At 36.2% G+C, this 16565-nt stretch overlaps 1 protein-coding gene across 2 annotated transcripts; it reads left to right on the top strand.

Annotated features, from left to right (window-relative positions):
• Positions 1-1161: 1161 nt before the first annotated feature.
• On the top strand, positions 1162-16224 carry LOC121390782 (methionyl-tRNA formyltransferase, mitochondrial-like). 2 transcript variants are annotated; one of them, XM_041522707.1, is made up of 11 exons: positions 1162-1386; positions 2601-3380; positions 5962-6019; positions 7599-7741; positions 9100-9222; positions 9991-10093; positions 11024-11099; positions 12935-13026; positions 14016-14088; positions 14318-14403; positions 15837-16224. In XM_041522707.1, exons 2-11 carry the CDS (start codon positions 2605-2607, stop codon positions 15945-15947), a joined length of 1641 nt encoding a protein of 546 aa, XP_041378641.1. In that variant the 5' UTR covers positions 1162-1386; positions 2601-2604; the 3' UTR covers positions 15948-16224. The 2 variants fall into 2 exon arrangements, with proteins under 2 accessions (XP_041378641.1, XP_041378640.1); XM_041522706.1 differs by having other exon boundaries at positions 1162-1548.
• The last annotated feature ends 341 nt before the right edge of the window (positions 16225-16565 follow it).

Raw genomic sequence — 16565 nt, 5'->3', positions numbered from 1 at the left:
GGAGAAACCTGCTGCTACCACATCAATGTTTGCCAGCATAAGTTATAGTTTGTTTCGTTTAACGACACCACTAGAGCACTGATTTATTAATCATCGTCTATTGGATGGTAAACATTTGGTAATTCTGATATTTTGTGTTACAGAGGAATCCTACATTTTTCCATTAGTAGCAAGGGATCTTTTATATGGACCATCCCATAGACAGAATAGCACATACCACAGCCTTTGATATACCAGTCGTGGTTCACTGGCTGGATCGAGAAATTACCCAATGGATCCACATACTGAGATTGATCTTAAACTGACTGAGCATCAGGCGAGCACTTTACCACTAGGCTACATCCCTCCTTTGTCACTTCCCCTCCATACTCGCCTCAAAGTTTTAAGAGGTTGGCAAATTGATCACCTGGCAATAACATTTTATATGAAACTTGATGTGATTGCTCACCAGCGCCAGTTCAGAAGAGTGATCTTCAGCTCACCTGGATTTTGGTCATGGTGAAGAAAGACTACATACAGCTACATCATTATGAGTAACCTATCTATAGTTTCCCATTGGCAGGACAGTACATACCATGCCTTTTTATATTCTAGAAGTGAGAAATATTTTGTCACTCAATCTCAACAATGAAATAAAACCTGATGCTGCCACTGACTTGATACTGATTAGCAGCAAGATGTCTTTGACCAGTCAGGACAGTACATACAATGGACTTTGATATTTCAGTATCGGAGCATCAACTGGAATATGAAAACGGCATACTAGTACAACTTTGAATGCCCATGATAACTTATTTATAGGCCTAACATTAAGGAGATTAATGTTTGGTTGTTTTTGATTGCTTGGGGTGTTTTTTAAATTGTATTTATATATATATATATATATATATATATATATATATATATATATATATATATATATAAAGGGTCTTGCTGAGAAGGAATGTCTCCTAATGGATTAATATAGCTAGCTAGAGTACTCTGTAGAGGGCTAGACAGACATTTTCATGGACTTTTACCCAGGCAGATACACATACCACAGCATTTGATATACCAATCATGGTTGTGTCTGCCGAGAAGGTTCGATCTTACGACCCATGCACCTCAAGCGAGTATATTTTCTTCTTTTTGTTTTCTTTCTTTTTTTGTGTGTGTGAGAAACAACCGATAAAGCCCCTTTAATGAAGGTTACTCAATCATAAACAACAGTCAAAGGGAAATAACTCTAAAAGTATCGAAATAATGTAATCAGGTTTACATACATGTGCGTTTGTGTGATAGAAAGTTGATTCGATTTTAACCGACAGAAATAATAATAATGGCTAATTTACTAGAATGATATTATTGTCTCGATTATTTCTTTCTTTCAAGAAGTCAATGACAAAGGTTTTAGAATTTGTTTTATGTCCAAAATCGAACTGCTTCCTTGTGTATTGATTGAGGAAACGTGAAACTGAATAATGTATTGATACTATGATAGCTCCATAAATTATGGCATAATAAATAGTCAGTGGAGAATGTACGAGGAGGTGTAGGTGAAAAACTTTGGTATGAGTTAATTATTTTTATTGAATCTGCAGTTCCGAATGCATTCTCCATTCATTAAATTCATTAAAAAAATAATAATAAAATTGGTGACTGCTAAATTAACTTATTTTATGTGTTTTTTATACAATAATAATATTGGTCAAAATAGGAAAGAATATTTACATAACTAATGACCCAAAATGAAAGGATCTTTTCTGACCTAACCAGAACGATTCAGTCAGTAAATCGTCGGCACTAAAAAGCTGGCATTAACTAATTAAGCTTGATGCATGTGCTAAATATGTAATCTTGGATCTCTGATTTAGGAAGGAAATGGTTTATTTAACAACACACTCAACACATTTTATTTACGGTTAAATGGTTAAGGACCACACAGATATTGAGGGAGGAAATCCGCTGTTGCCACTTCATGGGCTACTCTTTTCAATTAGCAGCAAAGGATCTTTTATATGCACATTCCATAGACAGGATAGCACATACCACGACATTTGATGTAACAGTCGTGGTGCACTGGCTGGAGCGAGAAATAGCCCAATGAGCCCACTGACGGGGATCGATCCCAAACCGACCGTGCATCAAGTGATCACTTTACCACTGGGCTACGTCTCGCCCCGTTTCTGACAATCCTCGCCCTGTTTTTCCAGATTACATTAAAGTCACTAGTATCAGGTTTATAAGTAAGATATTTGACCTCATGGGCTAAAATGTTGTACTTGTTTACAATATATAAGTTCTGTCGGTAGTAGGTTCGAATCCCTGATCTGAATGCACAAAAATAAGCTACACCTAGAACAATAGTGCAGGGCACAATATTTTACGAGAACCGTTGTTCTGTTTGCTTGTAGGTTACGCAACTTTAAAATGACGAGAACCCACAATTGGTTACGTGGTGAACAATTACATTCTAAAATTAAAAGTACCATATATCAGTAATGAAAGTGAAAATCAGTTTATGTTTTTGAACCCCAATATAACCCTCAATGTTTTATACGTGTGAAATCACGCTTCATAGAATCGATAAGAAATAATAATGTAATATTTTTCTTTTTCAGAATCATGTTAATATTTAGACCCACATCATATTTTTCTTCAACTTCGAACCCATTATTGTTAAAGCTGATTGGAAAACACAAACTGGGTTTACAAAACACCTGTGATTATTTTCTGCATATAAGATACAATTCCTTATCTTGTATCAGTTTGAAAAACAATTCTTCATGTGATAAAAATGTTGGAAGCCGAAATCGGCAGTTTGACACTGTTTCCAAGGAAACAGTTATAGCAGAAAAGAAACCATTAGGCTTGAAAGGAGATTGTTCTATTTTTGGAACAACAGAATTACATGTATGTCATATTACTGATAGAAATATTAATATGTGTACTACAGATGGTGGCAAAAAGAATTGTCAAAATGTGAATGATAATAAAAACAATCATCAATTTGATGGAATTTCAGAACGTTTTGTAATGCAAAGATCACAGAATGAACACTTAAGAAATATTTTCTACAATAAAACTGAATCAGCTTTGGATTCTAGATGGAAGTGTAATAATTCTAGATGGATCAAACAGTGTTTGGAATTTCAGTTTTGTCAAAATACTCACAACAAAGGGTGTAAGTCACAGTTACCATGGAAACCGCATCACCAACATCACAACAGAACTAAGAATCATTTGTTGTGCTCACAAAAACGTGGATGCTTTTGTTCATTAACATGTGCCAGAACATACTCGACAAAAACTATTTCCGGACAAGAGAAACAATGGAAGATTCTCTTTTTCGGAACAGATGACTTTGCAGTGGAAATTCTGAGGATCTTAAATGAAAACAAGTAATTGTCTTAAAAGTGACAGACCCTAGTTTTTAAACACTACAACATATTTTTCACTATTAAAGCCGTTTATTGATAATTTAAATTAGAAGTACTTACATTTTATTATTTAGAATATTAATTTTCGTACACCCAAAGTGGTTCTGACCATCCATGATTTTGCAAAACCTCAAAATGAGAAGTAATGGCTATAGAAAGAAATGTTTTATTTAACAACGCACTCAACACATTTTATTTACGGTTATATGGCGTCAGACATATGGTTAAGGACCACACAGATTTTGAGAGGAAACCCGCTGTCGCCATTACATGGGCTACTCTTCCGATTGGCAGCAAGGGATCTTTTATTTGCGCTTCCCACATGCAGGATAGCACAAACCATGGCCTTTGTTGAACCAGTTATGGATCACTGGTCGGTGCAAGTGGTTTACACCTACCCATTGAGCCTTGCGGAGCACTCGCTCAGGGTTTGGAGTCGGTATCTGGATTAAAAATCCCATTCCTCGACTGGGATCCGAACCCAGTACCTACCAGCCTGTAGACCGATGGCCTGCCACGATGCCACCGAGGCCGGTTAATGGCTATAGAGACCAGCTGTAGTTATCTTTAGACGGTGTTGCCCTGTTTAAAAATCAAATATCTTCTCTCAGTTATAACTGTACCCAAATGTGTGTTACAAGTTTTGTAGATTAATTAAACTTCGTTTTCATTTTAACGGACTGAAACTAGGTTTGCTGCCATATTTGTAACATGTTTAAGACTAACAGAGCCCTTTTTTATGACTTACATTAAATATTAAAGATATTTACCTTTTTAGAATACATCAGAATTTGTATAAACAAGGTGTTTGTTGTCGTCCTAGTGTTTGTAATAGCTCAAAGTGGTTTTAACTTTTCAGTAATTTTGTACATATGGAAAGTGTGTTATTAGGAAGTAAAATGAACAATGTCACTGTGCAAACGTATTAAGTATATACACACTGGTATTCCAAAAGGAAATGTATTTAATATGTAATTTTAGTCATCTGATAAGCTGTTACTAGTGTTAGTCAAAAATGTCTTATGTAATGGCTGCAAACTCAAGTCAGTAGAAGCTGTTAAACCTATAGTCTTGCCACAACCATACAGCATCATTTCCTTATGCAAAATAAAGGAAAGGAATGTTCATTTAATGACACCTCAGCACATTTTAAACTACAGCTACTTAGTGTCTAATATACATGTATGTTTATTTCACCATTTGGTCGATAGAGAGAATGTGATTAAACTCATTGCAGCCACGTAGGCTGCTCCTAGAAAAGCAGCAAGAAATGTTACCATAGAAGGAAGGAAGGAAATGTTTTATTTAACGACGCACTCATCACATTTTATTGACGGTTATATGGCGTCAGACATATGGTTAAGGACCACACAGATATTGAGAGAGGAAACTCGCTGTCGCCACTTCATGGGCTACTCTTTTCGATTGACAGCAAGGGATCTTTTATATGCACCATCCCACATGATGATAGTACATACCACAGCCATTGTTACACCAGTTGTGGAGCACTGGCTGGAACGTACAGGAAATAGCCCAATAGGTCCACCGATGGGGATCGATCCTAGACCGATCATGCATCAAGCGAATGCTTTACCACTGGGCTACATCCTGCCCCATGTTACCATAGATAAGACAGTACAGCCTTTGATGTACCGACCGGTCGTGGTTAGGCCATCGGTCTACAGGCTGGTAGGTACTGGGTTCGGATCCCAGTCGAGGCATGGAATTTTTAATCCAGATACCGACTCCAAACCCTGAGTGAGTGCTCCGCAAGGCTCAGTGGGTAGGTGTAAACCACTTGCACCGACCAGTGATCCATAACTGGTTCAACAAAGGCCATGGTTTGTGCTATCCTGCCTGTGGGAAGCGCAAATAAAAGATCCCTTGCTGCCTGTCGTAAAAAGAGTAGCCTATGTGGCGACAGCGGGTTTCCTCTAAAAATAAATATGTGTGGTCCTTAACCATATGTCTGACGCCATATAACTGTAAATAAAATGTGTTGAGTGCGTCGTTAAATAAAACACTTCTTTCTTTGATGTACCAGTCTTGGACACTTGTTGGGATGAGGGATGGGGTGAGGGGAGGAACCCAGGACCATCCAGAGCAATCAATCTTGTGACCCATCACACCAGTGTGCTACATCCCATTTTACCACTAATGCAAGACACAAACAAAACTACTCTTTGACTAAATATATGGGTGATCCATTTTAAATGGTTCAATAATAAGTTTTGTTCAGATTGCAGTTTTAAATCACATGTTTTAAATTGTGTTGAGTCCGTATGATTTGCTGTACAAGAATAATTTATCACTTGTACAGTAAAACCCCTCTAAACCGGACACCCTTGGGACCAAGTAAAATGTCTGGTTTTAATAGGTATCCGGTTTAGACAGGTTAAGTTCTTTACTTTTTTTCTTTTTTTTTCAAAGATCCGAGAAAAATGTCTGGTTTTGAGGGAATTCCAGTTTACTGAGGGTCTGGTTTTGAGAGGTTTCACTGTACAATATTGTGTTTTATTTCTTGTGGTTGTTTGTTTTTCAGATTGAGTTCAACAGATTCCATTGTTGAAGCTCTGGATGTTGTGTCCAATCCAGGAAAGGTAATTCTGTTATATGTGAGGGTTTCATCTAAAGCGCCCAGCATAATTTTTTATTATACTAAACATGCATAAACACCACTAAGGTGTCTTGAGGTTTATTTCTCTTTATTTAGACTTAAGGTACTTGGGGAAGTTCCTCCAAGACACTTGGGACATTAATATATGGTAAACACTCACTGGGGTTATCTTAAGGAGCCCGGGACAGTAATTGTCTGCCAGTATTGGTCAGGTGTGTGTGTGTGATGTTATCAGTGTGACTGGGGTGAAAGATGGTTGAGAGAGAGAGAGAGAGCACAAACGTGTATGTGAGTGGGAAACACAAAAGTAGAAACAGACAGGGAGAGAGAGAGAAAGAGACCGAGAGAAAGAGAGAGAGAGACCGAGAGAGAAAGACGTTTGGGGCCAACTCTCCTTTTCATATACATTGTCTATATGTTATCATCCTGGATTAAAGAATATAATCGAAATCGAACTTGTGTAGTTTTTGTGTGAGGGTGCTTTATGCACTCGGCCACATATATTTAATAAATAGTCTGGTTAAAAATGAAAATGTTGCTGTCCACTACGGGTTTCATATCTGTCCTGTCCTGCATATAGTTTTTCAGATATTATATTTTCCAGTGAGTTATGGCCCTTGAACTTTGGAGATAAGAAAATATGTTGGGGGCCCAGTCGGTAACATGTACTGCTTTAGCACTAGCAGTACTCAGAATGCTCATTCTTTTTTCTTTTTTTAAATTAATTAAAAATGCAACAAATATTTAATAGAGATTATTAAACAAGCTTGTGTGTCGTACTGGATTTTTGTATTGCCCGAGCGAGAGCGAGGGTAATACATGAATCCTGACATGAGTTTCGTAAAATCAGTATGACTCACGCAGGTGTAATAATTTCTTTATTATCCATATTATTATTGTTGTTTTCTTTATGAATAACAAGACCCAACTCAAAACTAGGAGACGACGATATGACGTCATATTTCAAATGCACAGTCTGAGCTAGGCCTGGGGAAGCAACATCATGTTATGACGTCGCTTCCCAAAATTACATCATCACACTTGTTATTACACGTGTGTTTTGTATGATTATTATTAACTCGGTTATGTTGAACCATGGGGATAATAACACTTGTTATTACACGTGTGCTTCGTATGATTATTATTAACTCGGTTATGTTGAACCATGTGGATAATAACACTTGTTATTACACGTGTGCTTCGTATGATTATTATTAACTCGGTTATGTTGAACCATCTGGATAATAACACTTGTTATTACACGTGTGTTTCGTATGATTATTATTAACTCGGTTATGTCGAACCATGTGGATAATAACACTTGTTATTACACGTGTGTTTCGTATGATTATTATTAACTCGGTTATGTCGAACCATATGGATAATAATCACAGATAAAGACTCTTTTTGTATGGATATCATAGACATGGATGATGATATTGAGATGAATGATCCACTCCTTGGAAATGGACCTCCATTAGTTGATGTGATGTGAACGTTGCTTAATTCAAAGCCAGTGTTTGGCTGTCATTAATTATTCCTTTCCGTCTCTATCTTTTCAGACAGCCGTTAGAAACTATGCGGACACCGCAGGTCTCCCTGTATTCACGTGGCCGGTTCGTTCTCTAGCTAACGACTATGACATTGGTGTCCTAGCGTCATTTGGTCATCTCATTCCTGGCCAACTGATCAGCTCTTTTCCACAGTAAGGTTTGTTTAGTATCAAGTTCAACTGTTGTATAACACTCAGGCAGACCTTGACTTCAATTTTTTTCAGTGGTAGCCCACCGGCTTCCAGGTTATGAAATCTGGTAGCCCTCAGTAAAATTGGTAGCCCATAATTTTAATAAACTTTAAAAAAAAGATACTATTTTTATTTAAACGTTTTATGATGATTTTTTAGGTGTTTAAGCATCTTGATTGCAGAGTAATTGGAGGTGCAAAAAAAAATGTAGTAGCCCGGCGGACTACCAGATTTAAATATCTGGTAGCCCGAGTGAGAAATTGGTAGCCAAAACACCACGGGCTACTGCTAAGGTCGAGCCCTGCACTGTACACAAAATAACTCGGGGGAATAAGGGGAGAAAAAAGCATGACAAGAGACCATGTAGATATTTACTTGTACTGGTACATGCTCTAAAGTAGGACATTTTTAATATTGTTCTTAAAGGGACATACCCTAGTTTTTAAACACTAAGGCATATGTTTTATTATTAAGAGTCATTTTTGATAACTGAAATCATACATTACTTAGATTTTATTGTTTAGATTATCCATTTCCGAAAAATTTTAAGTGTTTTTGGTCATCCTGGTGTTTTTAATATCACAAAATGCATTTCTCATCTTTTTGAAAACGCACATGCATCTGTGAAGAAACAGTTATGGAGTCAAGTTTTAGTCTATTTTTAGAGGGTATCTCACCATTCCAAAGTCAAATACTTATGTTTCACCCAATTGCAACTTTATCCAAATGTGTGACATGTTTGTAGATTAACTAAACTTAGTGTTAGTTTTCACGGGTTGAAACTAGGGTCTGTCCCTTTAACTAAACTTAGTGTTAGTTTTCACGGGTTGAAACTAGGGTCTGTCCCTTTAACTAAACTTAGTGTTAGTTTTCACGGGTTGAAACTAGGGTCTGTCCCTTTAACTAAACTTAGTGTTAGTCTTCACGGGTTGAAAGTAGGGTCTGTCCCTGTAAAGTAGCTATGTGAACTGCTTTAGAATTTGATTTTTAAAATATAGTATTATTTCGACATACACAAATAAACACTCTAATTAAAGTTTTGGCCACATGGCCTTTCTGAAGAAGGGATTAAATTTATAACTATAGTCCTTCCAACAGGTGAACACCTTTTTTCATACTATGTAATTTACTACAAGTTATTTATTTCTGAGCTGATTGCTTTCTAAATTGCACACACAAATTGTATTCTTTTGTTATTTCCAAAACTCTTATACTTTTCTTCTTACTTCAAACCAAACTGAAATTATTGACATAAAATAGGTTGCTTCCCTATCAAAAATTTATCTTTTATTTGTTATTATTTGTATTAATAATTTCAGTGGTATTCTCAACGTTCATCCCAGTCTCTTACCACGGTGGCGAGGATCGGCCCCCATTATTCACACCATACTAAACGGCGATGAGGTGACGGGGATTTCCATCATGAAGCTTAGGCCAAAACGGTTTGTGGATAATAAAAAAATCTCCACCCACCTTTAAATTATATTCAGTGAAACCCCTCAAAACAGAACCTTATGTAAGTTGGATTTCCCACAAAAACAGTAATTGATCTTAAACCTAGCTATATATCCTATGTGTATCACAGAGACAAAGAAGGAAGGAATGTTTTATTTCTTTCAACTTCATTCACTGTCCACCTCCACATCCCAGTCGTTGTCTCTCGAACCACAACAAGTGCTTTTTGTGTTTGAACATCACACAACTGTAGATGGTGTTAACGCAATGAATGGTGAAACCGCAGTATTTCGCTTTCGGTACGGGACTACACGATAGGTTCATGCTGCATGCTTGCTGTCAGTTGAGCATTCAGCTGTATACTAACTCTGTGTTGGAACTTGTACTGGAAAGGAAAGGAAATGTTTTATTTAACAATGCACTCAACACATTTTATTTACAGTTATATGGCGTCGGACATGGTTAAGGACCACACATATATTGAGAGAGGAAACCTGCTGTCGCCACTTCATGGGCTACTCTTTTCGATTAACAGCAAGGGATCTTTTATATGCACCATCCCACAAACAGGATAGTACATACCACAGCTTTTTTTTAGCCAGTTGTGGAGCACTGGCTGGAACTGGTACTGAAATGAAAAATCCCCAATTGCCTCAGTTGGGACACGACCCCACTACCTACTAACCATAAGTCTGATGGCTTAACCACTACACCAAGACTGGTCATTATGTACTTACTTTCACTTTCATTTTCAGATTTGATGTTGGGTCGCTGCTGGTGCAGAAAGAAGTCTCAGTCCCACCCCGTGTCACTTCCTGCCAGCTTAGTGAGATGCTTGCCCGACAGGGTGCGCAGGTGGTAGGTTTGATTTACAACTTATTTGAACCAATCCCCTGTCTCAATCAACCTTCATTCAACCATGCCTGTCGTGGACACTATCCAAATGTTACAGAGTGGAAAAGAATAAATTCATGCCCCAACCAAGGCAGGGTTTAATTGGCTGTTTACCAGATGCAAATTAAATTGAATTGATTATTATTTCATCAAAAAGCTCATTTAAAAATTTAGTTTTGATATCTTCCTCCATTTTGGTTGCTTCAGTTTCCATGTTCATAATTTAATCAGACCACCTTAGATTTCGTACCCACCTTACTGTATTTGAAAATTTTCCAATATGATAAATTGAGTACTTGGATTGGTATATAATAGACAGTGTAAGTTAATTAGTTTATCGTAGTAATCTGTTTTTGATTACTCTTTTAATCTGTTTCTGCTAGTTGGAGATTCATTCTGTATATGTGTAGGAAAACAAAATTGAGAATTAATCATTTTGAACTTTATGAGCAGATAACATTTCTTTACTAAAGTAAGTACCGGTATTGTTGCTTTATTTATATCCTGACAAATGATTTTACAATATTTTTGTTATTTCCAAAACAGTTTTATGTTTCTTTGTTTTCATATACATCAAGTCGCACTGGAATTATTAATTTAAAAAAACCCACTCAATATACTTTTGATGGTATGAGGTATAAGTTCTCTGATTAGTGTTTCTGCCAGAAAGAAATTTTTGGGTATGGCGCTATGGAATTGAATGCAACCACAGTCAACAGGGGGTATGAAGGGGGCCTCCCCCAGAAAGAAAATGGGTTAAGTTTAGGGTTAGGATTAAGAAAATAATACAGTAATAATAAGAGTAATTAATTTTGTCAAAAATTCTGCAAAACATTTGGGTATGGCTTTACCCTCTGGCAGAAACCTGGTGATAGTTTTCACTTTATTTACCAGCTTATTGATTGCTTGTCGAACCTGGCGTCTTATGAGAACGCTGAATACGAACAGCCAACAGATGGAGTTACTCTGGGTAAGTTACTTTTAAAGGTCTCAGCCCTCCACGTTAACTTTTCCCTCTAGGAAAGAAATGTTTTATTTAACGATGCACTCAACACATTTTATTTACGGTTATAACGGCATTGGACATATGGTTAAGGACCACACAGATATTGAGGGAGGAAACCCACTGCCGCCACTTCATGGGCTACTCTTTTCGATTAGCAGCAAGGGATAGTTTATATGCACCATCCCATAGACAAGATAGCACATACCACGGCCTTTGATGTACCAGTCCACTGGCTGGAGTGAGAAATTTTCCCTCTAGAAGCCAGATGGCGCCTACTTGTATTTTTATATAGATAGTATGAAATGTTTTAGTTGCCAAATGAAAAAAAACTGTCGCATATGCGACCAAATCATTCACAATATAGAGAGCTGGGTCTTCATGACTGGCATATCAAACATTGTGGTATGTGCTATCCTGTCTGTGGAATGGTGCATATAAAAGGTCCCTTGCTACTACTGGAAAAATATAGTGGGTTTCCTCTCTAAGACTATATGTCAAAATTACCAAATGTTTGTCATCCAGTAGCCGATCATTAATATGTCAATGTTGTCTAGTTGTGGTGTTAAACAAAACAAACATTTTACAATATCACATTATATATATATATTTTTTTATTTGTTTCTCGTGGGGTGGGGAATGAATCTAGCTCAGTCAGTTGAACGCTTGCCTGAAGTGCTGGTCACGTACGTTTGAACTGCCTTGGTGAACTCATTCTCTGTTTGTCTTCCCCACTGGTATATCAAAGGCTGTGATATGTGCTGTCCTGTCTGTGGGAATACAAAAGATCCCATTTCTGGTATTCACTAGGGATGGGATTCAGCTCAGTTGGTAGAGTACACGCCCGAGGTGCTTGGATCATAGGGTCAAACCACCTAGGCGAACCCATTGGTGTTTTTTCGTTCCCCACATTTGGTATACTATAGGCTGGTAGGTACAGGCTCCAACCCAGAGCGAGTTCTTAAGGGCTCAATGGGTAGGAAAGAAAGAAAGAAGTGTTTTATTTAACGACGCACTCGACACATTTTTATTTTTACGGTTATATGGCGTCAGACATATGGTTAAGGACCACACAGATTTTGAGAGGAAACCCGCTGTCGCCACTATATGGGCTACTCTTCCGATTAGCAGCAAGGGATCTTTTATTTGTGCTTCCCACAGGCAATGGGTAGGTGTAAGGCCACTGCACCCTCTTCTCTCCGAGTAGCCACTAACCAACTGACAACAAAGCCACTATCCTGGACAGACAGACAGCCCAAATAGCTGAGGTGTGTGTCCAGAACAGCGTGCTTAAACCTTATTTGGAAAATGCTTATAAACGATTCCTTGCTACTAATGGAAAATATTAAGCAGGTTTCGAAATTCCTCTGAAGACTACATTCAATAGGCGATGATTAATGTGCTCTAGTAGTGTAGTTAATTAAGTCGTTCTCACATAAGTTTGTGGATGAATTTTTTTTTTTCATACCTGGATGAACGTAAAAGAAATAACAGACAATACTTTTTTTAATTAAATTTGAATCATACTTGCTAATAATAACACTAAAACTTTATTTAAAATTATTTTTGGTTCATAAACAGTAATGCTCAACAAGACAACTTGCCCATATAAAATGATGTCATCAGATATGATGTTCCCAGACAACGTAGTTTTTACATTCATCGAGAAATTAACAAACTCATGTTGCTATGTCTGGACCAATGGGATGACGTTATATTGTAATGAATGAAACGGAAATTTAAAAATCACGAAATAAACCCAAAAAAAAGTTCATATAATTTTTATTTTGTTGTTGTTTCAGCACACAAGTTAAAAGCAAGTGCGGCTCATATCAGATGGCATCAACAGACGTCTGTGGAGATAGATCGACTGTACCGGGCAGTTGGGGAAATAGTAAGTATGGGTTTATGCTAATTTTAATATTTGGGATTAATAATTTTAAAAAGAAAAATATTAAATCAATTTAACGCATCAAAACCCACAAGAAATATGTAAAATAATTCTTCCCTTTTCTTATCTCTTACATCAGTGTTAAACCTGAAAAATAGATTTGAATGAAATATTATGGCTTAAAAAAATGAAAAGCTGTTTAACCTTCTGATTACTGGATTAATTTTTTAGAAAAAAACCCATGTTGAGTGGGTACAAGTTTATAATTTTTACTCACATATTTTCACTTAAATGTTTTATAAATACATAAAATAAAGTTCATATTTGAAAATATTATTTCCGTGGGTTTTTCTAATTTTTATGCATTTTAGATCAATTAATGTTGATTAAAATTATGCAAAAAATCTAAAATGCCATGTTTACTTAAAGGGATATTCCTGAGTTTGCTGCAATTTTTAAGATGTTATCGACTAACAGAGACTTTTTAACGATTGTAATTACATATCAGCTATATTTTTCTGTATAAAATATTAGTGGCTGTATATTAAACGTGTTTCTGATTGTTCTAATATTTGTACTAGGTTAAATTTAATTTAATTTCCTAAAAAAAGATTTTTTCGTACGTACGAAATTATTTGAAGACAAAATCCAGTTTGGGCTTATTACAAATATTAAGACAACTAGAAACACATTGAATATACAGACATTGATATTCTAAACAAGAAAATATATTTAATATGTAAGTTTAATCGTAGAAATAATTCATTAGTCAGAAACACCTCACAATGCAGCAAACTCAGGAATGTCCCTTTAAGGGCATTTGTGGCCATAATATGTCCTTTATTTCCATTATTTCCATTAACTGTGTTTTTCAGTTGTTTTTTTGGGTTTTTTAAACAAACTGCGATTCATATATGGAATTATCCGATAAGTTTTTATTGTTATGTGGTTTTGGTGTGTTTTGTATAATGTAATGGTTGTTAATATTCCAGATGCCATTGAAGAGTCACTGGAAGGATTCACCAGTCAAATTACTGGATATGGTGGATCCAGTACTTGTGCAAGGTAAGCAGTAAGCATGCATATACACATGTAACATGATACCGGAGTATAACAAATGTTCACAACACAGGACAATGACAGGTGTTCACGAAACATTGTTAAGTGCCACAGCTGTTTGTAGGCTGCTGCATATAAAAGATCCCTTGCTTCTTATCAAAAAAAGATTCCATAACCATAATTAAAATGTGTTGAGTGTGTCGTTAAATAAAACATTCCTTTCTTCCTGCTCTAGATATGACCAACAGATTGGCTGTGAATGCTGCACCAGGAACGCCGGTCTTTTCCAAAGACAGACAACTCTTGCTGATCAAATGCAAGGTAAAAGTAGTTACTGTTTGCAGGGTTAGCTCTGTGTGAACAGAAAATTTCAACACAATATCTATTAAAACTTTAAAACTTGCAGAAATCAACCATTATTTTTTTAACAGAATGTCAATTATTACATAAAATTATTTTGCTAAATTGAAATAAAATTCGCCAACTACTTTCAAAATTTGCAATTGGCAGAAATCAACCATTTTTTTTTTTAACAAAATGTCAATTATTACACAAAATTATTTGGTTAAATTGAAATAAAATTTGCCAACTGCTTTCAAAATTTGCAATTGGCAAATATACAGTATCGATCACCCTCAAAAGACTTCTTTTGCTTTTTCATCCCAACCCATGACTGGCACATTAAAGGCTGTTACTGTTCTTTCTATGGGAAAGTGGGGCCAGATTTAGCTCAGTCGGTTGAGCGCTCGCATGAGGTGCTTGTGTCGCAGGATTGAACCACTTCGGTGGATCTATTAGCTTATTGTTTTTTTCACGTTCCAACCAGTGCACCACAATTGGACAAAGGCTGTGGTATGTGCTTTCCTGTCTGGGAAAAGTGCATATAAAAGATCCCTTGCTGCATCAGGAAAAATGTAGCGGGTTTCCTCTCTATGACTACTAGTCAGAATGACCATATTTTTGACATCCAATAGCCGATGATTTATTAATCAATGTGCTCCAGTGGTTTCGTTAAACAAAACAAACTTAAACAAACTTTCTTTGGGAAAGTGCATGTAAATGATCCGTTGCTGCTTTTTTGAAGTAGCCTCTCGCAGATCCCATGCTGGGTTTTTAATAGTAGCGTATGTCACAGTATGTCGTAGCAGAAGGTTTTCTTTCTCTCTCTCTCTCTCTCATTTAGCTCAGTTGGTTGAGTGTTCACTTGAGATGCTTGCGTTGCAGGATCAAACCACCTCGGTGGATCCATTCAGCTGATTGTTTTTTTCTCTCCTTCCAACCAGTGCACCACAACTGGACAAAGGCTGTGGTATGTGCTTTCCTGTCTGTGGGGAAAATGCATATAAAAGATGCCTTGCTGCATTAGGAAAAATGTAGCGGGTTTCCTCTGATGACGAGTCAGAATTACCAAATGTTTGACATCCAATAGCTGATGATTAATTAATCAAGGTGCTCTAGTGGTGTCATTAAACAAATAAGTGTTGAAACCACAAAATCATGATAGGCCTATATGTATGTTAGCAGTTGTTTTAAATGTGCTGAAATGTTAACCACCATAATAGTTAACCACCATAATAGTTTAATTTATAGGCAAGATATTTAATTTTGTCGAATGTTTTTTTAATATGTGAATGGTTGTTGAATTTTTACACTTCACTCAATTTATGTTATGGTATGTATAAATGGGGATGGTGGGGAAGTGTAGAGGTGATTTGTGTTTGACCATTTATTCAGTTTTAATCTTTTTCTTGCAGGATGGCTATGTTGGATTCCGGACGGTTATTATAAAAAAGAAAATGTCAGCTCAGGCATTCTACAATGGATATTTGTCAAAACCACAGAACAAGGATATTATTTTTGTATGAAATACACATTGGTAGAACTGTCAATCAACTGGCTACTGTGGAAACCATAGAATGAGGATACAATATTTACATAAAATTCACATAGGTAGATCTACCTATCAGATGGCTGCTATGGAAACCACAGAACAAGGATACAATATTTACATGAAATTAACATTAGTAGATGTTCACAGTAAATATATAACATGTTTTGTGATGTTTACAAGTCTTTTCTTTGCAAGATATTTGATAAGAAATTAAATGTTTAATATTAAAGTACTTATGTATTATGCATAAACATACTGAGTTAACCTATTTTGTTATTGCATAATCGGTTATATTTATATTATGTCCAAATTTAAAGGGACATTCCTGAGTTTGCTGCATTGGAAGATGTTTCAGACTAATAAAATGTTTCTACGATTAAGCTTACATAATAAATATATTTTCTTGTTTAGAATATCAGTGTCTGCATATTCAATGTGTTTCTGGTCATCTCAATATTTGTAAGTAGCCCAAACTGGATTTTGTCTTCAAATAATTTCGTACATACAGAAAAAAAACATTTTAGGAAATAAAATGAATACAAATATTAAAACGATCAGAAACACGTTTATTATACAGCCACTATTTTACACA

The sequence above is a fragment of the Gigantopelta aegis genome, chromosome 15 (genome assembly GCF_016097555.1).
Source record: "Gigantopelta aegis isolate Gae_Host chromosome 15, Gae_host_genome, whole genome shotgun sequence".
NCBI lineage: Eukaryota > Metazoa > Mollusca > Gastropoda > Neomphalida > Peltospiridae > Gigantopelta > Gigantopelta aegis.
Note: the sequence above shows the minus strand (reverse complement) of the source record. Positions and strands in the feature narration are given on the sequence as shown.